This window comes from Schistocerca piceifrons, chromosome 6 (genome assembly GCF_021461385.2).
Source record: "Schistocerca piceifrons isolate TAMUIC-IGC-003096 chromosome 6, iqSchPice1.1, whole genome shotgun sequence".
NCBI classification, from domain to species: Eukaryota; Metazoa; Arthropoda; class Insecta; order Orthoptera; family Acrididae; genus Schistocerca; species Schistocerca piceifrons.
This window is the reverse complement of record NC_060143.1, coordinates 479,702,081-479,729,026: the sequence shown is the minus strand read 5'-3', so window position 1 is coordinate 479,729,026 and position 26,946 is coordinate 479,702,081. Positions and strand designations below refer to the sequence as shown.

The 26,946-nt window shown below is 43.0% G+C and overlaps 1 protein-coding gene across 1 annotated transcript in view; it reads right to left on the bottom strand.

Moving 5' to 3' along the window:
- Positions 1-346: 346 nt before the first annotated feature.
- LOC124803390 (acetylcholinesterase-like) overlaps positions 347-26,946 on the bottom strand; it is a 137,960-nt gene continuing 111,360 nt past the window's right edge. The window contains exons 10-12 of the mRNA XM_047264574.1: positions 17,094-17,211; positions 15,392-15,512; positions 347-2,264 (exon numbers count right to left, since the gene is read on the bottom strand). Of these exons, the coding sequence (XP_047120530.1) occupies positions 2,027-2,264; positions 15,392-15,512; positions 17,094-17,211 (477 nt within the window). The 3' untranslated portion in view covers positions 347-2,026. The remainder of the gene's footprint in view (positions 2,265-15,391; positions 15,513-17,093; positions 17,212-26,946) is intronic.

The following is a 26,946-nucleotide window of genomic DNA, read 5'->3' as shown; positions in this document are numbered from 1 at the left end:
AATGTTACCGAGGAATTTGAAAGTAAAATGAACTGATAAGGCAAGGAACGGGAAAGTTCTCTGCAGAATCGTCGAAGAAGGGAACGTAACGAAAATACTGGTGAGAAGAAGTGATATCAGAGAATAACCTGTATGGTGCCAGGAGTCAACGAGGAAAGGAATATAAGGTAAACTCTGACATATGGTTGGTTGGTTCAAATGGCTCTGAGCACTATGGGACTTAACATCTTTGGTCATCAGTCCCCTAGAACGTAGAACTACTTAAACCTAACTAACCTAAGGACATCACACACATCCATGCCCGAGGCAGGATTCGAACCTGCGACCGTAGCGGTCGCACGGCTTCGGACTGAGCGCCTAGAACCGCGAGACCACCGCAGCCGGCTGACATATGACGGGGCAAGTTCATACGACATCTGTTAACGTAAACTGCATGGTGCTAGTGGGAGCTGCAGAGGTTGAAAACTGTAGAGAAAGACAGAGATTCGAATACATCAAGCAAATAATTGGCCACGAAGTCCGTAAGTGCTACTCCGAGATAAAAATTTAGGTAGAGGGGTAGAAATCGCGGTGTGCCGTTTCAGAGGAGTCAGAAGTCGGGTGACTAAAATATAAGTAAACAGATAAATAAAAATATATGCCTGAAACTGGTTGCACGGCACACTACGTTACCTACTTGTGATGTTAGCGAAATCAATATGACCAAGGGAGTTATTTGTAAGGAGGTATCGGAACATTTGCTAGTGTAAATATTTGGGAATTTTCTAGTATCCCTTACTAACGTATCGAAAGAAATGCAAGATTTTAATAATTATGAAACGGCATTGCACATGACGCTGAATCTTCGGAGAATTTCCTCATTCCTTACCTTATCGGTCCATCTAATTTTCAAAATTCTTCTGTAGGACCACATCTCAAATCCTTCAGTTCTCTTCTTTTGTGGTCTTCCACAGTCCATGTTCCACTACCATACAGTGCTGTGTTCGAGACCGTATTGTTGGCTGTCACTGTTGGACATAACACTGTCTGTTACGACTGCGATTAACACAGCAAGTTTCGGGTTGCGTGATTGTAAACCCGTTCAAAACACAGGAATCATAACAATTGTTCATTTGCAATGTATTTAAAAATGCTCTGTATAAAAATACGCAAATATCTGTCCCATTTATTCTCATTTTCGATCTATAGTACTTGCAGCTAAGGCATGTTTTAGAAACTTGCACCTTCCCAGCCAGTTAAACACTAGAATATCACATCTGTGAAGAAGCGTAAATTTGCGTCCAGTCCAGACGTAGGCTGTTAACTATGTTATATTTCGTGTAGAAAATTCAGTAATAGGTTGTATGATGCTGCGGTTACCAGATGAACTGAATTTCAGCTCACTATATTTCGCTGTAGCACTCCAGTACACAACAATTATGATTACGTATTCTGTTGCAGTGATTAGATTCTTATCTTTGATTAATCTAAAGTGGGCTTCCGATTGGATCAAGGAAGGAGAACTTGGTAAAGGGTTAAAGAACTCAATAACAATATTAGTTGATGAAAACTGCATTGATGAAATATTCTAGGTGGTGACGTGACAAGTTGAGTTGGTGAGACCTCTGGATACATCAAGTAGTACCTGTCAGACAGGAAACCAGGTTTTTGTGACAGATCGATAATCACTTTCACAAAAGTGAAGTGACATGGATGTCAAATGGGATGCACTGATGCATACATTCTGGTTTATGGAATCTGAAGTCCCTCTCGTAGAATTCAGACAAGCGATGAGGCTAGTATTTGAATGACGATAACAGAAAAGTACATAGGTTCAGCCACCGATCAGTTACGTACCGCTGCTGTTCAGTTAATATTTAGCCTCTGTTCAGTTACTGTTCAGCCACCTTCCACATAGTGTTCAGCCGCTTCCAAACACTGTTCAGCCACTTTCCAGTTACTGTTCAACCACTCTTAGTGTCCAGCCACTGTTCATTTAGCGTTCAGTTGCCAATCAGTTACTGTTCAGCGAATGTCTGGCAGCTGTTTAGAAGCTGTGTAGCCGTGTAACGGCGGCAACAGCAGCCCCGAGACCCACGAGCAAAGGACTGGCCAGGCGCAGTGCTGCAGCGTTCAGACCCTCCCTGAGGGTCACGGTGAACTCTTTCTCGAATTGCTCCTCAGCCCGGAACGGCCAGTCAATGCGCAGGAACTCCTGTCGCTCTGGCGTGTATGACTTCCACGTGGGGACGTTGTCTACTTTGCTCTTGTTGGATGATGGGTCCCTGCGGAAAGAAACGAAATTTCAGTAGGTGAAAACATGTCATATTATTTGTGTATTTATGTTATATACTACTGAACCCCGCAATGCTTCACAATTGCTCAATAACTTGGGACTTGTGTATCATAATCTCCTCCCCCCTCTCTCGACCCATCTCCTCCTACCCCTGGCTTTGTTTGTCTCCCCCTCTTCCCCTTCTCTTAGTCCATCTTCTCGTCCTTCCCCTCTCATTGTCCACCTAACCCTCTCACACCCAAATCTGTCACCATCCCCTTCTCACTCTTCTCTCTGTCTGTCTCTACCTTGCATCTTTCTCTGTCCTTTTTCTACTTCTTCCCCATCTCAGTCCGTCTTTTCTTCCCATCCTTCTCTGACCTTGAGCTTTGTTTATTGTTACTGCAAACGAAACCTTGATTAGAAATTAATATTGCTTAAAATCAATGGGTAAATCAAAGGAGATCATTAATACAAAGGTCACAGGGGAGACCTCCCCAACTGCTAGATTTATGAGGATAGTAGCTTCAGTGACAATATTTCTTATAGTTTTAATGTGTGAAGGGGTAGTATTCTAATCATAAGTTGATAAGCCATAAATAAGACTTTCATCTTCCCTCTGATAACCGACACAAGAGAGAAAACAGAACAGTTCGCTGTTGCGTATACAATTTACATACAAGGAGAAAGAATATGTGTGAAAGAAACAATTTGTCTAATGATTTAAAGACCCAGATGTCTAAGTTAAAACTGACTGCGGAAAAGAAAACAAACCACACATTTTACTACCACAGCGTTATTTTTCCTCACATTCTGCTTAAACAGAAAATTTTTACATTCTTTTCTAAAAAAATATACAGTCTATACTCGACTGAATATTAGTAGAGTATGACACAACAATTTGAAGTATAACGGTCAATAATTTATAGAGATTTTGTCCCACTTATAAACTGAACATATATAATTATTTATGCCACATATTTAAAAAAAAATACAGCTACTGTCTGTTTCAATCTTTGTTAGTGCCTTGTGCAAAATTTGGAAATAGATTGGTCAAAAATTCTTTGATATTTTTACTATGCTCCACTGGAGAATTTAAGGCAGGGAAACTATGCTCGGAGAAACAAGCTCAGGGAGATAACAGGAAAAAAAATCACAATATTGTGTAGTCTTTTAGTTACATTACTTAACTGCGAATACTATCATTGACACAATGAACGTATCATTTGTACTGTATCTTACGAAATCTGCTGAAACTTACGGTCATCAACATCAATGCTAGCAAGATATCGGCGTACACGGTCCTGACGCTCCAAGAGAAATATGCCTTTTGTGTTTGGAATCACATCACAGGCAGCTACAATTCTGGCAACTAATTCCATCTCCTTATCCGCTGAGGTCTCATACACAAGAGACTTAGGTAAGACTTAGGTACCCCAATAGCTAATAATCAAACGGATTAAGGTTGGAAGGTTGGGAGACCCCGCAGGACATGGAATAGGACCTCCCCTTCCATTCTAGCGACCAGGAAACGCTGTACCGGTACTACTCCATCGTATTATACTGTACCTCTCTGAATAGCACTGCGTAATGAATGGATCTGTCGTTGATTCATAGCACGTTCTGTCATGGGAAAATGTAAATACGATACAACAGAGCCACATTATGGAGAAGTAAAGTAAACAAAGCCTGCATCATGACTTCCTGGTAATCAGGCTCATATTCCTTGTTTCCTTACAGGAAATAAAAAATGTATATGCAAATAAACAGCATAGTAAGTGTAAACTAGTATGCATGTTAGTTGTACATTAGATGGAAAACAGTAAAGCTAGACGTAGCTGTAGACAAGTCTACTCCCATATCTCCTTCAGCTGGTTTCTCCGATCCTAGGTTCCCCGTCTCAGATTATTCAGTGGAGCATTCTCTATGTCATGTTACAATTTTGTTGCACGCTCTTACGGTAACAGTCTCAGTGTACACAGGGTGTATCAAAAAGAGTCATCCGACTTTTAAAAAATCGTATCTGTTTTGTTATTTGAGATATGTGCGTGAACAAGGTTTGCATGGTTCCCGCTAGGTAGCAGCAGCGTGTCCCCACTTCTAGTAAAAATGGTGTCGGCACAACAGAAGGCGTTTAGTTCCTACGTTTTGCGAAGTGCGGGTCAGTACTAACTGTTCAGCGTGACTTTCGTACTAGATACGGTGTGGATCCTCCTGCAGCACAGAGCATAGGACGATGGCATGAACAATCCCGACAAACACGCTGTTAATGCAAAAGCAAATCACCGATCCGTCCCCGAATGTCTAGCACAGACGTTGAACGCATTAGCCATAGTTTTACAAGGAGTCTGCAGAAATCCATTCGCTGTGCAGCTCGACAGCTCAACATGCCCCCGATGTCCGTCTGGCTTGTGTTGCGTCGACGTTTACACATGAAACCATACAAAATTCAGCTGCTACAAGCTTTTCGTGAAGGTGACAAACAACAACGTGTGGCGTTTTGTAATTTCGTTCTTGGCAAGATGGAGGATGAACTTATCTTACACGCTTAGTGTTTAGTGAAGAGGCAACACTCCATTTTGGCCGCGCGGGGTAGCCGTGCGGTCTGGCGGTCTGGGTGTCCTGTCACGGTTCGCGCGCCTCCCCCCCCCCACCCTGCCCCGTCGGAGGTTCGAGTCCTCCCTCGGGCATGGGTGTGTGTGTTGCCCTTAGAGTAAGTTGGTTTAAGTTAGGTTAAGTAGGGACCGATGACCTCAGCAGTTTGGTCCCATAGTCCTTACCACAAATTTCCATTTACACTCCATTTAAATGGAAAGGTGAATCGTCATAATGTGAGAATATGGGGCACGGAAAAACCACATGAAGTTGTACAACATGAGAGGGACTCTTCAAAATGTAATGTGTTTTGTGCAGTTTCACGGGAAACGCTGTATAGTACAGTTTTCTTAGCTGAGAATACTGTTACAGGAAGCACACAGCTCGATATGCTGTTAGAACTTTTATTTTCCCACAGCTGGAGACTCATTCGAACGACTTCATTCGCAAACTGGTTGGGGCACTGCCACACTGGCATCTGGAAGTGCGGGAATTTTTATGTCAAAGGATAACTGAACGTTGGATCGATCGCACTGAACCGAATGATTCAGCCTTACATTACTGGCCTCCAAGGTCAGCGGACCTGACTGTATGTGATTATTTCTTGTGGGGGGTTCATAAAAGACACTGTTTATGTGCCCCCTTTACCAACAACAATGATTGAATTGAGACATCGCATAACAGCAGCCGTGGAAGCTGTAATTCAAGACGTGCTCGCTGCAGTGTGGGAAGAATTTGAATACCACGTTGACATATGCCGTGCATCTCAAGGGGAGCATTCTGAAAACCCATGGAAAGGTATGAAAAAAATTGTATTGTGTTTCCCATTCGTCAAAAAACTAAATTTATTACATATGTTTACTAGTTTCAGAAATATAGACGCGGCAAATCGGATGATTCTTTCTGATACACCCTGCATAAATATACTAAAAAAACAGTGAGCCTATATCCATGTGAGAGTTTATTAGAGTATCATGTAAAAATATGAAGTAAATTGGTGAAGAACATTATCGGATTTTTGGTAACAAAATCAAACCATATATCGTCTTTACCTAGTTGTATAGATTAGAGAACATATATTATATACACCTTATACACAACATAATACCTGTCAGTCGCACACCCTCCTAGAAAAGCAGCCTGCTAAATATTTTGGAAAAAATAGGAATTTTCACATATTTGACGAAACATTATGAAAGTGTTTTCGAAGAACACACCGATCTACAACTAACAATACAAAAAGTTCATGGAATATTTTAACAATATTCACATAAACCTTTAGTGCTAAAATAATTTTTTTGTTTAACAATTAGAGTAACACAGGTAACGCAGTTTAGACATGTAATTATTAAATTGGTGCAATAATCAACTCAGTTTGGGTGTTAAGCACTTCGACGTTGAAATATATATTATAACCAAAATGAATATTATGATTAAAACTGCCCTATAGCTACAAAATTATATTGTAAGACCATTATTGGTAGACATATGTGGCATGTGCTAAGTAGCAGTGAGAATCTGTGTATCTTATAAAAGTGTATTTATGTACGTATGTTCAACTTCTCTTCGTAAACTACTGCATCGATTTCAACACAATTTGGAACTGTCAACATATGCTATCTGGAAAGAACCACTGTTGGGTTAAGAACAATCTAAACCTCATTGGGATGGGAAAGAAAAGAGGGATACATTGAAGGATAACTCAGGAGCGCCTACAGCAATTTTAACCAAATTTGTTAGCTACATGGCTTATTATTTGCATAGATATATTATGGCAGTAAGATTAACACTTCCACTAAGGGTGGGGTATAGATGAGAAGGTATGACGCAAAAATGTTCAAAAACAACATATTGCTTTTTTATTTACTGTATGTAGATGATTTGGAATACATTTCAAAGGACGAATTGTAATTTGTTTATTGTTTTCGGTATTCATTGCGACAATCAGGTCGCGAGAATGCCAATAATTTTGTCAACTTGTTTTAGGACCCAATATGAAGCCACACGGCTGAATACCACAGATAAACTTAATATCCCCACATGGGTCATCTAGAGTGAAACTGCACGGAGTCACATGTATATGTATGCAACGTAGCTTCCATGCTCATATGTTGACCATCTATTAAAGCCCCTGGCTCGATATCAACGAATCTTGATACACATATTGCTTATTACCTGGAAAGGAATATTGTGGGGATAAAAACCACCACTCTACCATTGGGGTGGAATGATGATGGGGTGGAGAAAGAGAGATGGGAAGAGGACATGGACAAAGAGGAGAGAAGGCGGACAGAGAAAGATGGAAGAGTAAATGGCAAGATGGGGAAGATGTGTTGCACAGGGAGAGGGGCGAGGTAGGAGTGGACAGTGAGGGGTGGAGGAGGGGAGGGGGCAGAGAGGGAGCCAAGATGGACAGGAATGGGGGAATGGATAGAGAGAATTGGGGAAGAGGAGACAAACAGCGCAACACTACGTGCCATGGACACTGAAGTAGTGCTGGAGGGAACTGACACCATGAATCCTGCAGGGCTGTCCATAAATCCGTAAGAGTATGAGGGAGTGGATATCTCTTCTGAACAGATCTCTTCTGAACACCATGTTGCAACGCATTCGAGATATGCTCAATAATGTTTATGTCTGGGGGTGTAGCATTGACCTGCTGGAATCGCCCAAGTCCGTCGGAGAGCACAATGGATGCAGGTGATCAGACAGGATGATTACGTACGTGTCACATGTCAGATAAGTTTTTAGATGTATCAGGGGTCCCTTATCCCTCCAACTACACACGCTCCACACCATTACAGAGCCTCCACCAGTTTGAACAGTCCCCGGCTGACATGTGGGGTCCATGGGTTCATGAGGATGTCTCCTTACCTGTACACATCCTTCCGCTCTATACAATTTGAAACGAGACCCGTCCAATCAAACAACATGTTTCCAGTCATCGATAGTCCAATGTAAGCGTCGACGGGCCCAGGCGAGGCGTAAAGCTTTGTGTCGTGCTGTCACCAAGGGCAGACGAGTGGGCCTTCGTGTCGGAAAGTTCATATCGATGACGTTTGATGCAATGGTCCGCAGGCTGACACTTGTTGATGGTCAGCATTCAAATCTACAGCAGTTTGCGGAAGGGTCACACTTCTTTAACGTTGAACGATTCTCTTCAGTTGTCATTAGTCCCGTTCTTGTTGGATCTTTTTCTGGTCGCAGCGATGTCGGAGATTTGATGTTTTACCGGATTCCTGATACTTACGGTACACCCGTGAACTGGTCGTACGGGAAAATCCCCACTTCATCGCTACCTCGGAGATACTGTGTCCCATCGCTCGTGCGCCGACTATAACACCACCTTCAAACTCAGTTAAATTTTGATAACCTGGCATTGTAGCAGCAGTAACCGATCTAACAACTGTGCCAGACACTTGTTGTCTTATATAGGCATTGCCGACAGCAGCGCCGTATTCCGTCTGTTTACATATCTCTGTATTTTAATACACATGCCTATACCAGTTTCGTCGGCGCTTCAGTGTATATATAGTGTGGTCAGAAACAGTCTGAAAAGCTTGACAGGGTGTTTCAGGATAGGTTTTGTGGAGAAATAATTGTTAAACAATTCCATACGCTGCGTCTTTTCCGAATTAAGTAGCATTTAAGTTAGCTAATCAGGCCGTTGCACACACAGATTCAAGAGGCCCTTCACAGATGGTGCCGCCAGACATGAACTTCGTTTAGTTTAATAAAACCAAACAAGAGAGCGATAGAAAAACTGGATATGGAACGGCAGCAAGGGTAGGACCCGAGGCAATGGCTAAACAGCCTCGTGTGCTATTATCTACGCTATGAGAAGAACTGGCACTAATTTTATCTGGCGGGCCACTTGAATTCGTGCGGCCATATTGGGTAACTTCAGTGCTAACCATCCCGGAAGCGGCGTAACATAAAGAATTTCTTCTGAACAATTATTTCTCAACATAACCTACTCTGCAACACAAACATTTAGAAGCTTTTGAGGCTGTTTTGACCACCATACATCGCGATCACCGCATCTGAAGTCAGGATCAGGTTAGGATATGGAGTTAAACTTGTTCATTATATCCTCTTTGGATATTGAAGCAAGAAACTTCCAACAACTGTCATTCTGAGTTGTCGACTGAGTTATGTCACGTAAGTTATGCATCTGAAAGTATGCCTTCTTTATCACTTGAAAAATGTGAAAACAAACTTCTGAAATATACTACAGATTTCCAGGCACATACATTACAGAGGGATAAATGGCCCACCAACGCCAGTCACAGAAAACTGTTACATGCAAAGGAAGTGTTGGAAACGCCATGTACAAACTAACACAGAGATCCTCGGTAAGCTTACAACGATTATAACTCAGTTCAAACAACAGATTTAACCAGCCTCATTTAATATTGTATCCACTAGCCTTTTGTGGGGTTATAATTGCGTTATCAATAGGATATATGCCAATTACTGAACCACCTGCGGTTTCTCGTATATCAGTGTCAGATACAAAAACAAATGTTTAATACAAAGCTTAAAGTTATGTAGATGATTTGATTGCATAGGTGAACAGTAATATAAATGTTGATACTCGTACTTTTCGGTGGTTACAGACTAATTTGCTAGTCGTACTCACGTAACATACATTTTTCGTATACTAAAGCAAAGTTGGCATATTTGAAGGTAACAAGTTAAAAAGGTAGAATGCAGTGTAACGAACACTGGCTAATTTTATTTAAGATTTTAAATAATAATAATATTTACTATTATTATTATTGTGTGAGATTAGACCCTGTTGGATCAGGCAAAACTTCTAGATTCGTTTTCGTTTTATCCCACACTGCTCTCATTTTTTCAGCATGGGATCTCTTCCTTTCCTCTGTCCATTTTGTTCTTGCTTTCTTCGGAGCTTCGTTTTCTGGCTCAACTTCCCATCTGTCAACTTCCTGCTTAAATACCTTTCTGTCGAAAATATCTGGATAATTTATCTGAGCTTTTTGTAGGTCGTTTTTGACCTCTTTTATGTATTTAAGAATTTGGTGGGTAAGTCTCATTATGGGATGGCTAGAGACGTGCCCATAAAATTTTAATCACCTTTATCTAATGTCTGCTGCAAGGGTGAACAATTTCTCAGTTGTTTGACGAGATTGTAGTCTATAGCCCTCTTACGTTATCTTTGGCCCTAGTATCTTTCTGATGAATTTGCGTTCTTCCTTTAATAAGTTTTCTAAGTCAGCTTTTATGTGGACTGTCAGGGTTTCACTGGCATGCGAGACTTCAGGTTTTAATATCGTATTATAGTGCCTAATTTTAGTGTTTGTGGACAAGCATTTTTTATTGTACACCTTGTAGGCTCTTCCAGAGGCTGTCTTTAATTTTTGGAGGCGGCTGTTTTGTGCTATTTTCTCTCGCCCTGTAGGTTCAAGGACTTCGGTTAAGTATTTAAAATACGAGACTATATTGATATGACCGTATTTTTTAGTCAGGCTTTGGGTGTCAGTTTTTGTGACGATGAACTCAGGAGGCTTTAGGAAAGATATTTGCAGACCAGCTTTCCCTGAACGGCCTTTAAGGGTTTCAACGTGTTCGATTGCTGTTATCTCATTATCCGCTAGTAATTTTATTATTATTATTATTATTGGTAGTAGTACATTAAGCTGAAACTCTGTGTGTGAGTGACCAAAGTCTGACTGCAGTAGGGAGCTTCAAGTGGACGTAGTTTGCAATAGTTGCACAGAGATGAAGAGTCTGAGTATAGATTAACATATAGATTTGCATTAATGCTACCCTTTGGGTTGGGGAGAAGACAGACTGCATGAAAGATCTTAATATGAAACACGAATTACGGCGATAATGCTTACTAAAAGGTATCGTGAGACTATCACCAAAGACATCGATAAGGGTACTGAGTCCTCTCACCATAATACAGGACGAACATTGTCTCTTAAATTGCATAGCGAGAGGTCTAGCATGCCTTGTGCTAACGCGTCTCATTATACTTCACGTATAATCTGGAGATTAGTAATCGTTTGCAGTGGTTGTGTTAAGTAAGTGGTCCTTCGGTCTACGGTATCTCAAGTCTGACAGATTCAAGACCTGGCAGCGACCTTGTTACTCTCTGTTCTCGTCGCCCATTATCGACTGTCAGATGGAAGTCAGATAAGTTCACATCGTGAAACACCGTCACATGTTACAGCGTGCATCCATTGAGACCTCAAAGCACGCAGCTTGATGCTTCGGTGGACGAGAACACTATGCAGCATATCACTACAACTGTGGAGGGGGTCAAAATGACCCCTGTCATACGTTTTTCGTTCATTGTCATACACAATTTATTCACTTCGTTACTGAAATTATATGACTTTTTCTAATTTTTTCTTCTCTTTCTGAAGATGTTTTAGTATTTACTAAATATTTTAAATTTCTTCGCCATTACATTCAGTATACTTAGTGTGGCGGAAGGGGTCAATTTAATCTCACTGTAATTTCTCTTCTGAACATAAATAAATTATCCAACAATATAGTGGCAACAGTGAGCAGTAACGCAGAGCAGTTGCTCGTCATTGTTGCAACTTTGAACGTGTAGATTCCAGTCCTCCACAGCTTACGATGTCTCACTCAGGGAGTTTTGTCTGTGAAACAGGTTTTCGAACATGTATCGTCAGCGTGGACTTTCTGATGAAGAAGTGTTACATCTCTTAGAGAATTCCGAATCGGAAATTGACTTCACTGATGAACACGAAGACAGTGGAAGAGGATTCGGATGCTGATATACATGAATCATCACCTCTTTGATCACAGCAGGTACAGTTGGAAGCGTCTACAAAGGTGACTGCAAGGGATGGAACCATGTGGTGGATTGGAAATTATTCATCTTCTGGAAGGCGGTCAGCTGTGAAGTTCTGAAGGAACCGCAATTGTTCACAATCGACAAAAAGCGCACAATATTTTAATACAATGTTTAGGGACACTTAATCGAAATTTGCAAGACCTTTTGCGCTGATTTGTGACACCTTCTGCGCCAATTTATGACCGTTGATGAAACTTGGACCCATCATTAGACGCCAGAATCACAACGGCAGACAGAAGCATGGACAAAAGCTGATCAAAGTACACCGACGAAGGATAAGACCGTTTTCTCATATGGTAAGGTGATGGCCACTGTTTTTGGGATTCCCAAGGAATCACCCTCACAGATTACTTGAAGAAAGGCAGAATCATAACTGTGCCCTATTATACCTCATTGGTGGACCGTATCAAAATTGCGGTGACTGTGAAAAACCGAGGCTGACACGCAAAAGTGTGCTCTTCACCAGGACAATCTGCAGCCTCACACGTTAACGCTAACAACGGCGAAAATACATGAATTAGGCTTTGAATAAACTATTGCAATGTAATCACTTTATATTCCTGTGTCTGATGCTCCTCACCCCTTTATTTATCATTAAATTATAATGGTGCACATAAGTATAATAATTTTGTAATTAGTAAATACAATCATCATCAGTTAACATCGATTACTACACACGAGGGAGCTGACCAGGACATTTATTGTGATGGTCGGTTCTTCTCAAGATCGTAAAGCAAGATAAGGATGCAGGTACTTGATTGTGCGTAGTCAACCTTAGTCACATACCAGCTAAATGTTTCCTGTCCCCTGGAAAATTCTGCACTGCAATGAAATTAAGCAAATGGCGACTTGCAGCTGTGCACCACCGATCAGTTGACTAAGGTCAGAATGTTCTCTCTCAATGACGCAGCAACCTGTGCTCATCCAAATGCTTTAGTTGTGCCATGGTGTTTCATTCTTAGCCACAAGACACGTGTTGACGATTGTGTCGAGAGGAGCTTGGAACCATTAACGTTCTGAAACTTCTTGACGGATTATAGTTATGTGTCGGACTGGGTCTCGAGCTCAGAACATTTGGCTTCCACGACAACTGCTGTAACGACTGACGTATCCAGACCCTCACAGTATGGCGTGTGTCCACTATATATAAGAAAATACTTGCATCTGGTGACTGAAACTAGTAATAAAACGAGTGATATACGACTTGCAGCCTGCCGGAGATGCCTACGTTTCCCGTACGACACACTATGTGTTCCACTATGCCCAACGTCTCTGCCATCACAGACTGTTGCAAGCGATATATTTAACATACGCCTTATACATCACATGTATCCATGTTGATTTCATGTTTCCCTGTTCTGGATCACAGAGCTCATGGGTACGAGTGTATGAACACTGTACAGAAGTCTGTCTACCAATACAACCATCCTATCTGGTTGTGCACAGCTGAAACCCAGTATTTCAAGATACACTGCGTAACACAAAGCATCACCTATTCGAAACCTCATAACTGTTTCCCATTGCGATGGGCAAGCTTGAACTTTGACTAAAAGTTGGCTACAACCTTTGTCTGTAATGGTGCGAAAGCGTGGTGGCACCCTGCGACATCACCCTCTGGGTTGGCGACGCTTCAAACGGCAACGTGACATCACATTCGAAAATAATGCTACTGCTCAAATGTTCTTGTGAGCTGTCAGGTGGGGCCGGCCGGGGTGGCCGAGTGGTTCTAGGCGCTACAGTCTGGAACCGCGCGACCGCTACGGTCGCAGGTTCGAATCCTGCCTCGGGCATGGATGTGTGTGATGTCCTTAGATTAGTTAGGTTTCAGTAGTTCTAAGTTGTAGGGGACTGACGACCTAAGATGTTAAGTCCCATAGTGCTCAGAGCCATTTCAACCATTTTGTTAGTTGGGTTAATGAAATCACGTTGACACTAAATTACACCACAATTCTACCGAACACCACCGTGGATGTGTCACATGATGGGATAGCCTTAACATCCTCTTTTATCCACATCTCGCCTTATCTTTTTAACGACTCTGCCGACTGATGTCAGAACTGTCCAAATCACGCCTTTTCCTAATGGGTAGCAGAGGAAAACATTTTAGACACACCAATGCTCATTATCGACACGAAAATGCCTAAGATGGTGGCATAAAATGCGTCATGAAACAATCCCTACATTCGGGGCGTTGATTCCAATACGTTTCACAGTCGAACACGACAGTCCGCATTCCCATGAGCAACAGGACGATGTGCTTAACAGCTTTCACACTGCTGTCACCTCTGGGCAATTCAGATATAATCTGAGGTCATTGTGGGGCTGCAACCACACTGAACACGATCTAACCCCCTTAGAAGCGTAGTGCGACCGCAATTTTTGCTCTGATGTACGGGGTGGTATCACTAGGAATCGTTCAAGAACATTCGACGAAATTTGAATGTGAGCCGAAGCAGCAGAGGGAGATTATGCTTCTTCAGCCCTACCGCTTCGAACTCTTCTCTGGCATGATCGTGAGCGGCCTCTACATTAACATGTGCGTGAATAAAACGACTAAGGTTCCATCTGAGGCCCCCTGTTCGACAACTCCCCCGGTGCTACCCACGCACTTTTGATGAGCACTTTAAAGTTATAAATTAAAACTGAACTCCTCCGAATAGCCCATGAAGGCCCAACGGTACCGACCGGCCACTGTGTCATCCTCAGCTCACAGGCGTCACTGGATGCGGATGTGGAGGGGCATGTGGTCAGCACACCGCTCTCCCGGCCGTATGTCAGTTTACGAGACCGGAGCCGCTACTTCTCAATCAAGTACCTCCTCAGTTTGCCTCACAAGGGCTGAGTGCACTCCGTTTGCCAACAGAGCTCGGCAGATCGGATGGTCACCTATCCAAGTGCTAGCCAAGCCCGACAGCTCTTAACATTGGTGATGTGACGGGAACCGGTGTTACCACTGCGGCAAGGCCGTTGGCCTTTAAAAATATACCTGTCAGAATTTTCGACGCGAAATCAGTCTGGCAGCTTTTCAGGTACCTGAAGGTAGGCAAACCCCATCTATGTATGGTCGAAGGGGTTGCCTAACCATTATTTCAGATGGTTCAAATGGCTCTGAGCACTATGGAACTTAACGTCTAAGGTCATCAGTCCCCTAGACTTAGAACTATTTAAAGATAAGGACATCACACACATCCATGCCCAAGGCAGGATTCGAACCAGCGACCGTAGCAGCAGCGCGGTTCCGGACTGAAGGGCCTAGAACCGCTCGGCCACAGCGGCCGGCTACGAATTAGTTGCTAGGGTCGTCAAAAGAAGGGGTGATATGTGGATAAGAAAGGTTGTGACGTCCTTCCCAAGGTGTGGCATTGGGCAAAATTGTGGTGACAATTGGTGCCAATGTGTCATCATTAACTCACATAACATCTCATATGAACTTCTGAGTTATGGATCTTTTTTCACGAGAGTCGATATCTTGCCATTTGAAGCTTCTTCGATCCCGAAGATGACGTGGCAGGGTGCCAAGCTTTTGCACCATTAGAGAAAATGATTGTAGGCAACTTTGAGCCAAATTGCAAACGTACGGGTCGCAGTGGCAGACAGTTACGGAATTCTGAGAAAGTGTTCCTGTAATTTTGTTGCGCATTGTAGCATCGAGGTGTGGACAAGAGTTCGGATTAGATTGTACTTACCCATAAATAATGAAATTAGCAAACAGGTGCACCATCCTCTGGGAAACTTTGTCCTCTTCTTTTGTAAGATTGTAGTCCAGTCTAGGGAAGAGGTACACCAAGTCCATCGCATGTTCAATGGCTGTGAACAATACAAACCGTTACTTAATGCTCTCTTGTAAGGTTTCTATGTGACGATGATAAACATTTTAAACTTTCTTTGTTAATATCAACAGAAATGCAGCAGCTTTTAAGGGGAGACTTTATATAGTAGTAATAGTAATAATAACTGCTTGTGGGTAAATGGCCTGGTACAATCTTTCAGTTCCACGACGCTTAGGTGACACACATACCTTTAACCTACCCTAATAACTCTACTACCATGGGAAGGGGAACTACAGTTTAACGTGGAATTCATACAACATGTCATTAAGGGATTCCTGCCTCTGTTGTTAAGAAGTACGATGCAATGTTCCCTTGCATATGCATGCATGTCTAAAAGAACATTGAATCGAACTTATTAACAACATAGGAACTGCAACATCGTTTGTACCTGCCAGTAGCTAGCAGTGACTTCCAATTAAATTGTCATTCCCAGTATGGGAATTACATAAAATGTAGTACGAGTAGAGGTTGTGATGGTAGAACGACTGGGTATGAAACTTGGGGTTTCTCCGTGAGTCATTCACGGATAGCCAAGGTTGTTTAGGCTGCTGCTCACTTAAAGTGGGGAATCCGGTTTCGAGTCCCGGTCCCGCACAAATTTTCATTGTCATCATTACATTACACAGCTAATGGTCGTCAGTAATTGCAACTTCGAATACATGGTCCTCTCTTCATCGATGATCATTATCTTGTCCTCCGCTGCACCTAATTTTGCTGTTTTTTCAGTGTAGAGAAGGATATGGCAAACGTGACCAGGCAATGAATAGAGGGGGAGGAGGAGATTAGTGTTTAACGTCCCGTCGACAACGAGACCCTTAGAGCACAAGCTCATATTAGAGAAGGATGGGGAAGAAAATCGGCCGTGCCCTTTGTCAATGGAACCATCGTTGCATTTGCCTGAAGCGATTTAGGGAAAGCACCAAAAACCTAAATCAGGATGGCCGGACGCGGGATTGAACAGTCGTCCTCCTGAATACGAGTCCATTGTGCTAACCACTGCGCCACCCCGCTCGGTCATCTGGTGAGGAACACAATATTATAGCGTATGATTACAATACTTTCAGCTAACATAAATTAGTCAAATAAGAAATTTCTCGACAGAGTAAGTTACGATTTCCTTTTCATACAGCCAGAAACACGGAGTGCTACCAAAATACGCCTTCCACTGCTCTTTGGTTAGTAAAACGTGAGTAACCAGGAAGTGTGTCGGTGATAGAAAATTGTTTGTGATCAGTACAGTCTTGAGTTTGCAGCTATTTTCAAATTAGTATAGTATAACCTGTCAATAAGACATAGGCGAATTGTGTTACCATTTGGACGTTCCTCTAATTATACATTTTTAAATTTAACACAGTTACTTCCGCTTGACGGGACTACACACTCTTCATCATGCCTCCACAACTCACTAGTGAAGATCACGAGGTGACAGCGTTTTTAATCCAACCGATTACAGACAGCGTGGCAGAATTTATCACGTGAGAACTCAGCTGTAAATAGATCGGGATAACACAAGGAAGGAGACAACCTTCTACTAAAAAGTAGTTTGTTTGGCGCTCACCTGGTACGCTGAAACTGGACCGGTGGCTATACGTGTACAGGTAGCTCTTGCCGCCATGCAGCGTGTTGCAATCCGCTGACGTCATCAGGGGTCCCTTGAATTGCGTAGCACCAATGAACTGCAAGTGTGAAAATAAGTACGGCTACAGTTAGAGTGTCGATAGAGGCATAAGTACGCATCTCACATAGTTCAGTATACTCTTAACTGAGTTTTATTTTTCAGTGTTGCAGAGCTGGCAGCTAATTTTTTAGATTAATGTTTAAAAGCGTTTTGCAAATGATCTGTTTGAGTTTAAACGTCAAAGACAACAGTGTCCGTTGTCGTTAACGCACGCTTATTGCGTCAGCACTTGTGATTGATCACTTGCCTAAACAATATTTGTTTATAACTTCCCGACTCTATAACTTAACAAGTGCGCGTAGTTTCACAATATTCACCAGATGGGGCTGGCTTGCGTGATGGTAAGTCATACGGACAAAATAAGTAAACCGATTACACTTGCATCTATATTACGCTGTAATTATTTATTCACGAGTAGATATGCGACTTCCTGTGAAAGTGAGTAGGTGACACACTGCATACGAAAATACCTGGAGTTCGGTTCACAATCGTGTCTATTATATTTCATTACTTATTACTTATTCTGTTTGCGAGGATCCTATATCCTCATACGTATATACATTCATGTGCCTAAATATACAGGGTGCTACCGTAAGAGCTTGCAAAAATGTAACAGGACATAGAGAATGATCCACTGAACAATTTGAGGCAGGGAACCTGGGATGGGAGAAGCCAGCTTAAGGAGATATGGAAGTAAACTTGTCTTTCGCTTTGCCTAGAAATACTGTTTTCCAGCTTATTTACAACTAACACTCGTACAAGTTTACACGTACTGTGCTGTTTGTTCACATGTGCATTTTTTATTTCCTGCAAGGAAACAAGGACGAAGAGCCCGATTACTAGGAAGTAATGATGTTGTATTTCTTGGTCGCGGGATTCGAATGGGAGGTCCTATTTCATGGCCTGCAAGGTCGTCTGACCTGAAGCACCTTGATTATTTCCAATGGGATGTCTAAAGTCACTTGTGTATAAGACCCCAGTGGACACGGAGATTGGGTAAGTTCCAAGAATTATAGCTGATAGTGTGGTGATTCGAATCACACCCGGGATATTTGTCAGCGTGCGTCAGAATTTTTTTTGTCGATTTCATGCTTGCATTGAGGTTAATGGTCGTCAGTTTCAACACATTTTGTAAGATTCAACGCAAATGGTACTCTCATTGTGTCAGTGATGGTATTTGCAGTTAACTGTAACAAATGTAAATAAAAAAGTTCCCAGTAATGTGATTTTATTCCTATTAATGTGATTTTATTCCTATTATCTCCTTCTCCAACAACAGGTCCTTTAATTGAAATTGTTCACTGTAGCATACTTACGTCGTGTTAAATTTTTGCACGCACTTAGGGAAACACCCTGTATTAAAGCAAGATTCAATGTCCCTGGTGCCGTTGCGACACGCGGAGCAGAGATGATTGGGGAATCATTCTGGCGACGATACGGTTTGCTAATCTACTCAGCAAGCCAACCTGCGTGTGTGGTGGACGGTATACCACAGTCACTCTCCCTCCTTCCTGTTCAAGTCAGGAATGTTTCGCGGCAAGAACGATTGCCGGTAAGGAACCGGATGGTCTGGAATTTCTCGAATTTTATCTTCATGTTGTTTTCGGGATAAATACATAAGAGAACGCAATATATTTGTTATATGTTCTAGGAAACAATGCTCTCAGAACTTTAACAGTAAATCACACCCTCATGCAAAACATTTCTCTTGCAGCTTATGGCAATGGAGTTGTTTGAATATCTCCGTGACGCTATCGTGCATACAAAACGAACTTGTAACGAAACGCGTTGCTCTTCTTGGAGTCTTCTCTGCTTCCTCTATCAATCCTACCTTGTACAGATCCCGTACTGACGAGCACTACTCAGGTATGAGGAAAGTAAAGGAAGGAAGCTTGGGTTTAGCGTCCCGTCACACATCGAGATCATTACAGACAAAACACAAACTCGGATTGTGTCAAGGATGAGGGAAACCGGCAGTGCTTTCTCTAAGAAACCATCCCGATATTTGATTGGAGCGATTTAGGGAAACCACAAGAGTCCAGCGTGCTGACCACATGGGGAAAGCCACAGACATAAGAGCATATGATTCTGGCCCAGCGCCTAGGATCGAGCATCGTGGAAACGGCTAAACTGACTCGCGGTTCGCATGCTTTTGATACCGTTCCTCACAAGCGACTATTAATCAAATTGCGTGCATATGGAGTATCGTCTCAGTTGTGTGACTGGATTCGTGATTTCCTCTCAGAGAGGTCACAGTTCGTAGTGATAGACGGTAAATCGTCGAGTAGATCAGAAGTGATATCTGCCGTTCAGCAAGGTAGTGTCATAAGCCCTGTGCTGTTCATGATTTAACTAAATGATCTAGGTGACAAGCTGAGCAGCCCCCTTAGATTGTTTGCAGATGACGCTGTAAAATCATCGGACGATCAATTGCAATTACAGAAAGATTTAGACAGGATTTCTGTGTGGTGCAAAAAGTGGCAGTTGGCACTAAACAAAGAAAAATGCGAGGTCATCCACATGGGTACTAAAAGAAATCCGATAAATTTTGGATGTACGATAAATCGCACAAATCTAAGGCCTGTCAGTTCGACTAAATACCTATGAATTACAATTACGAGCAACTTAAATTGGAGAGACCACGCAGATAATACTGTGGGGAAGGCGAAACATAGATTGCTCTTTGTTGGCAGAACACTTAGAAGATGCGAGAAACCCACTAAAGAGACAGCCTACATTACATTGTCCGTCCTCTGCTGGAATATTTCTGCGCTGTGTGGGATCCTTACCAGGTAGGATTGACGGAGGGCTTCGAAAAAGTGCAAAGAAGGGCAGCTCGTTTCGTGTTATCGCGCAATAATGGTGAGAGTGTCACTGATATGATACGCGAGCTGGGGTGTCAGTCACAGAAAGAAAAGCGGGTTTCTTTGCGGCGAGATCTATTTACGAAATTTCAATCACCAACTTTCTCTTACGAATGCGAAAATATTTTGTTGACACCCACTTACGTAGGGAGAAATAATCATCATAATAAAATAAGGGAAATCGGAGCTCGAACGGAAAGATTAGGCATTCCTTTTTCCCACGCGCCATTCGACAGTGGAATGGTAGAGAACTAGTATGAAAATGGTTCGATGAACTCTCTGCCAGGCACTAAAGTGTGAATTGCAGAGTAACCATGTAGATGTAGATTTGGATGTAGATGTAGACGCCACTGTAGGAAGTGGCTGAAGTATGGTAAACCCACCAGTAGTCGACGAGGTGGAGACCAGAGGCCCTGGATAGGGGCCACGTGCGGCAGAGCTGACGATAGTTTGCAATGCTGGTGCAGCGACAAGTATTTCGGAGCTCATCGTTCAGCGCCTATGCTCATGGTGTTCCGCGGCACAATACCTTTATCTTTCCATGTTGACCAACGAAAAGCCGGAATACAATTGCAGTGATCCCGGGTATTCAATACCGGATTATGGTTCAACGGAACAGATAAGCCGGCATCCAGGCGAACGGCCTCTCGAAACATGCACAACTCCATGGATGCTTGCCGTTGGGGAACATTAACCTAGGTTTACATTGGACCAGTCGTAGTTGAAGGCGCCATGACAGCTGTGGGCTACGTGAAAATTATTGTGCAAGAGTTGCACCCATTCACGCCTGCTGTGTTACCTGACAGTGAAGGCATTATCCAGAAAGGTACTGCCCGGTTGACAAGACCAAAATCGTGATACACGTTATGACTTGGTAGCCAAATTTGCCCGTTATGAACTTGATGAGACACATCTGAAACGACGTCGGGTGCCAGCTCTGAAGCTAAAAACCACAAACCAGTGATTTACTGGAATTGTTTGACCTGTGCACGGGCACTTGGTGCCACATATTTCACCAAACCTATCAACGACATGTCGAACCCATGCCACGTAAAATCGGCCTTGTACTGCGTTGCGAAAGTGGAACAACACGTTACTAAGCAGTTGGTAATAGTGTTTTGGATCAGCCAACATATAATATTTATATTTGCCTATTTCTTTATTCAAAAAATGGTTCAAATGGCTCTGAGCACTATGGGACTTAACATCTGAGGTCATCTGTCCCCTAGAACTTAAAACTACTTAAACCTAACTAACCTCAGGACATCACACACATCCATGCCCGTGTCAGTATTTGAACCTGCGAACGTAGCGGTCGCGCGGTTCCAGACTGAAGCGCCTAGAACCACTCGGCCACACCGGGTGGCTAGTTTCTTTATTGAATAATTCATTAATGTGGTCCCATTCGTGAGATGTCCTTAATCGTGCAGCACTGCTGATTAAGGTTTTCATTATGAAAATGTTTATTGAAGTTGTGGCCCACTATATTCATAGATTATGTAATTCCACTGTCAGTGATCGTATAAGAGACGTGAAAAAATTAATAATTAATATTACCCGTAATTGACAACTATGAGCCTTCATTAACTACATCATCATCTGATCGTAAATAAACCATTTCGTAACGATACCAAGCGAAATAGGTGATTCAATCTATTACTTCCCAAACGACCAGCTAGGATGGATTAAGAGAGCAGGATTAATGTGACATTTCGATTTCGGAGGAAGAATTAACAGCTACGGTAACGATTTCTTACTGCTAAAAATTAATATTTATTCTGTGGTTCTAAGTCCTCGCCTTTTCTCAGAGTGTTACTTGTACCCTACGTCCCCAGTTAGTTGCCATATGCATTTCAACATGTGCTTTCCCCTAGAGTTGTTTTCTCCTCTACAGCTCTTTCTAGTACTGTGGAGGTTATTCCCTGTGATATTAATACATGTCCTATCATCCTTCCACTTCTTGTCAATGTTTTCCACACGTTTCCTTCTTTGGCCATTCTGTGAAAAATCTCCTGATTGCTTACCTTACCAGTCCACAAAATTTTCAACATTCCTCTGTAGCATCACAACTCAGACACTTCCATTCTCTTCCGATCTAGTTTTTCCACTGTGCTTCATTTGTTGCCATACAATACTGTGTTCCAAACGTACATTCTCAGTAATGTCCTCCTGAAACTGAGGATTATGTTTCATACCAGTAGACTTCTCTTTGCCTGTACTAGTCTACTTTTTACGTCCTCATAGCTTCGACCGTCGTTTGTATTTTGCTTCCAAGGCAGCCGAACCCCTTAAATTCCTTTACTTCGTGATCATCAGTTAAGTTTATCGCTGCTCTCATTTCTGCGTCTTCTGATTACTTCTCTCTTTTTCCCGTTTACTCTCATTCCTTAGACTGTTCGCTCCACTCAGTATATCCTGTAATTCTTCTGCACTTTCACTGACGATGGCAATCTCATCAGCGAATCTTATTAATGATACATTTTCATCGCTCTTGAAAATGGTTCAAATGGCTCTGAGCACTTCTGAGGTCATCAGTCCCCTAGAACTTAGAACTACTTAAACCTAACTAACCTAAGGACATCACACACATCCATGCCCGAGGCAGGATTCGAACCTGCGACCGTAGCGGTCACGCGGTTCCAGACTGTAGCGTGTAGAACCGCACGGCCACCCTGGCCGGCTCATCGCTCTTGAGTCCTTATTTTTATTTCCGTTATCGTTTCTTCGATGTGCAGACTGAAGGGTACGGACGAAAGACAGCATCAATATCTTACACCAAAACGAGCACTTCGGTCTTTTAATCCAGTCTTATTGTTTCGTGTTGGTTCTTTTATATATTTTGTATACCCCAAGTTTCCTTTCTTCTGTATACTATTCTTGTCAGCGGCATGGATACATAAGCTGTTAAACTGATTGTGACGTAGTTCTGGCACTTATCTGCCCTTGGTCTCTTTGGAATTGCGTGGTTGATATTTTTCGGGCAATCTGATAGTATGTTACCAATGTCGTCGACTCTACACACCAAGTTAAACAGTCGTTCGGTTGCAACTGTGCCAATGATTTTTGAAATTCCGGTGCAATATTACACTACTGGCCATTAAAGTTGCTACAACACGAAGACGACGTGCTACAGACGTGACATTTAACCGACAGGAAGACGATGCTGTGATATGCAAATGATTAGCTTTTCAGAGCATTCACACAAGGTTGGCGCCGGTGGCGACACCTACAACGTGCTGGCATGAGGAATGTTTCCAACCGATTTCTCATACACAAACAGTAGTTGACCGGAGTTGCCTGGTGAAATGTTGTTGTGATGCCTCGTGTAAGGAGGAGAAATGCGTACCATCACGTTTCCGACTTTGATAAAGGTCGGATTGTAGCCTATCGCGATTGCGGTTTATCGTATCGCGACACTGCTGCTCGCGTTGGTCGATATCCAATGACTGCTAGCAGAATATGGAATGGGAAGGTTCAGGAGGGTAATACGGAACTCCGAGCTGGATCCCAACGGCCTCGTATCACTAGCAGTCGAGATGACAGGCATCTTATCCGCATGGCTGCAACGGATCGTGCAGACACGTCTCGATCCCTGAGTCAACAGATGGGGAGGTTTGCAAGACAACAACCATCTGCACAAACATTTCGATGACGTTTGCAGCAGCATGGACTATCAGCTCGGAGAGCAAGGCTCCGGTTACCCTTGACGTTGCATCACAAACAGGAGCGACTGCGATGGTGTACTCAACGACGAGCCTGGGTGCACGAATGGCAAAACGTAACTTTTTCAGATGAATCCAGGTTCTGTTTACAGCATCATGATGGTCGCATCCGTGTCTGGCGACATCGCGGTGTACGCATATTGGAAGTGTGTACTCGTCATCGCCATACTGGCGTATCACCCGGCGTGATGGTATGTGGTGCCATTGGTTACACGTCTCGGTCACCGCTTGTTCGCATTGACGTCAGTTTGAACAGTGGACGTTACATTTCAGATGTGTTACGACCCGTGACTCTACCCTTCATTCGATCCCTGCGAAACCCTACAATTCAGCAGGATAATGCACGACCGCATGTTGCAGGTCCTGTACGGGCCTTTCTGGATACACAAAATGTTCGACTGCTGCCCTGGCCAGCACACTCTCCAGATCTCTCACCAATTGAAAACGTCTGGTCAATGGTGGCCGATCAACTGGCTCGTCACAATACGCTAGTCACTACTCCTGATGAACTGTGGTATCGTGTTGAAGCTGCATGGGCAGCTGTACCTGTACACGCCATCCAAGCTCTGTTTGACTCAGTGTCCAGGCTTATCAAGGCCGTTATTACGGCCAGAGGTGGTTTTTCTCGGTACTGATTTCTCAGGATCTATGCACCCAAGTTGTGTGAATATATAATCACATGTCAGTTATAGTATAATATATTTGTCCAATGAGTACCCGTTTATCATCTGCATTTCTTCTTGGTGTAGAAATTTTAATGGCCAGTAGAGTATCTATCCCTTCTGCATTCGTTCCACAACTCTTTAGAATTTTTACTTTAATTCTGGACCCTCCATGTCTTCCATATGAACTCCAATTTCTTCTCCATCATACAAGTCCTCCCCCTCATACAGGCATGAACTCATTCCACCTACCCGCTCTCTCCTCTGCGATTAGCAGTAGTTATCCGATTGCACTCTTAATTTCACCGGTCTGCTTCGAATTTTCTATATGTTGAGTCAGTCTTCCAAACGATCATATCATTTTCGATTTTATTTTATCTTGCTTCCAGCCATTTCGCCTTATTGCCATGCACTTCCTATTTGATTCATTCCTAAGTGATTTGCATTGCTGGATTCCTGTGCCCTCCTGAACCGTTTGTACTTCTTTCTTTCGTCGACAGATTGTTTTCTTCGGTTACCCAAGGATTAGATGAGGTACCAATAATTGTCTGTCCAACATCCGCAATAGTTTTTTTTTTTTTTTTTTTTTTTGTGGAGCTGTCCAATCTTCTTCAACTGAATTGCCTATTCTGATATTTGTAGCAGTATCCACATCCTTAGTGAACTTCAAACGTGTCTTATCATTACTCAGTAGTTCAGTATCCCACTTCCTTCCGCACTGTTACTTCTGAACGATTCTCTCAAACTTCATTCTACTCTTATCATTACCAAATTGTGATCTGTGTCTGTACACGCGACTGGGTACGCTTTACCTTACAATCCGCTAGATGATTTAGAAACCTCTGTCCGAATATCATGTAAAACAGCTGAAATCTTCCAGTATCTCCAGGTCTTTTCCACGTACACTTCCTCTTGTGAGTCTTGAAACAGACTATTTGCTATTACCATCTGACATATACTGAAGAGCCAAAGAAACGAGGACACCTGCCTAATATCGTGTACGGCCACTGCGAGCACGCAGAAATGCCACAACGCGATGTGGCATGACTCGAATGATGTCTGAAGGAATGCTGGAGGGAACTGACACAATCAATCCCGCAGGGCTGTCCATAAATCCGTAAGACTACGTTGGCGTGAAGTTCTCTTCCGAATAGCACGTTGCAAGGCATCCCAGATATGCTCAGTTATGTTCACGTCTGGGGAGCTTGGCGGCCAGCGGAAGTGTTTCTTCTTCGAGCCATTCTGTAGTAATTCTGGACGTGTGGGGTGTGGCATTGTCCTGCTGGAATTATCCAAGTCCGCTGGTATGCACAACGGACATACATGTATGCAGTTGATTCGACAAGATGCTTACGTACGTGTCACCTAGTCAGAGTTGTATCTAGACGTATCAGGGGTCCCATATCTCTCCAACTGCACACGCTCCACACCATTACAGAGCCTCCACCAGCTTGAACATTCACTGGATGACATGCTGGGTCCATGGACTCATGAGGTTGTCTCCATAACCGGAGACCTCCACCAGCTCGATACAATTTGAAAAGAGACTCGTCCGACCATTCCACATGTTTCCAGTCAACAGTCCAATGTCGGTGTCGACGGGTCCAGGTGAGACGTAAATCTTTGTGTCGTGCAGTCATTAAGGTGGGTCTTCTGATCCGAAAGCTCATATCGATGATGTTTCGGTGAATGGTTCGCACCCTGACACTTGTGGATAGACCAGCACTGAAACCTGCAGCAATTTGAGTAAGGGTTACACTTCTGTCACGTTGAGCAATTCTCTTCAGTTGTCGTTGGTCCCGTTGTTGCACGATATTTTTCCGGCCTCAGCGATGTCAGAGATTTCATGTTTTCCCGGGTTCGTGATATTTACGGTACACTAGTGAAATGGTCGGCAGTGGCCATGCGGTTCTAGCCGCTTCAGTCTGGAACTGCGCGACCGCTACGGTCGCAGGTTCGAATCCTGCCTCGGGCATGGATGTGTGTGATGTCCTTAGGTTAGTTAGGTTTAATTAGTTCTAAGTTCTAGGGGACTGATGACCTCAGATGTTAAGTCCCATAGTGCTCAGAGCCATTTGAACCATTTTTTTGAAATGGTCGTACGGGAAAAATCCCCACTTCATCGCTGCCTCGGAGATGCTGTGTTCCATCACTCGTGCGCCGAGTATGACACCACGTTCAAACTCACTTAAATCTCGATAACTTGCCATTGTAGCAGCAGCAGTAACCAATCTAACAACTGCGGCAGGCACTTGTTGCTTAATATAGACGTTGCCGACCGCAGTGCCATGTTCTGCCTGTTTACATATTTCTGTATTTTAATACGCATGCCTATACCAGTTTCTTTGGCGCTTCAGTGTACACTGATGAACTCAGTTGGCATTTCTCCTCTTTCAGTCCTACTGCAGGGGACTTAAACTGAATCATTTGTCAACAGAGAGACCTTGTTGACCTGTTTTCAGTTCCAGCTACACGTTATGTACCT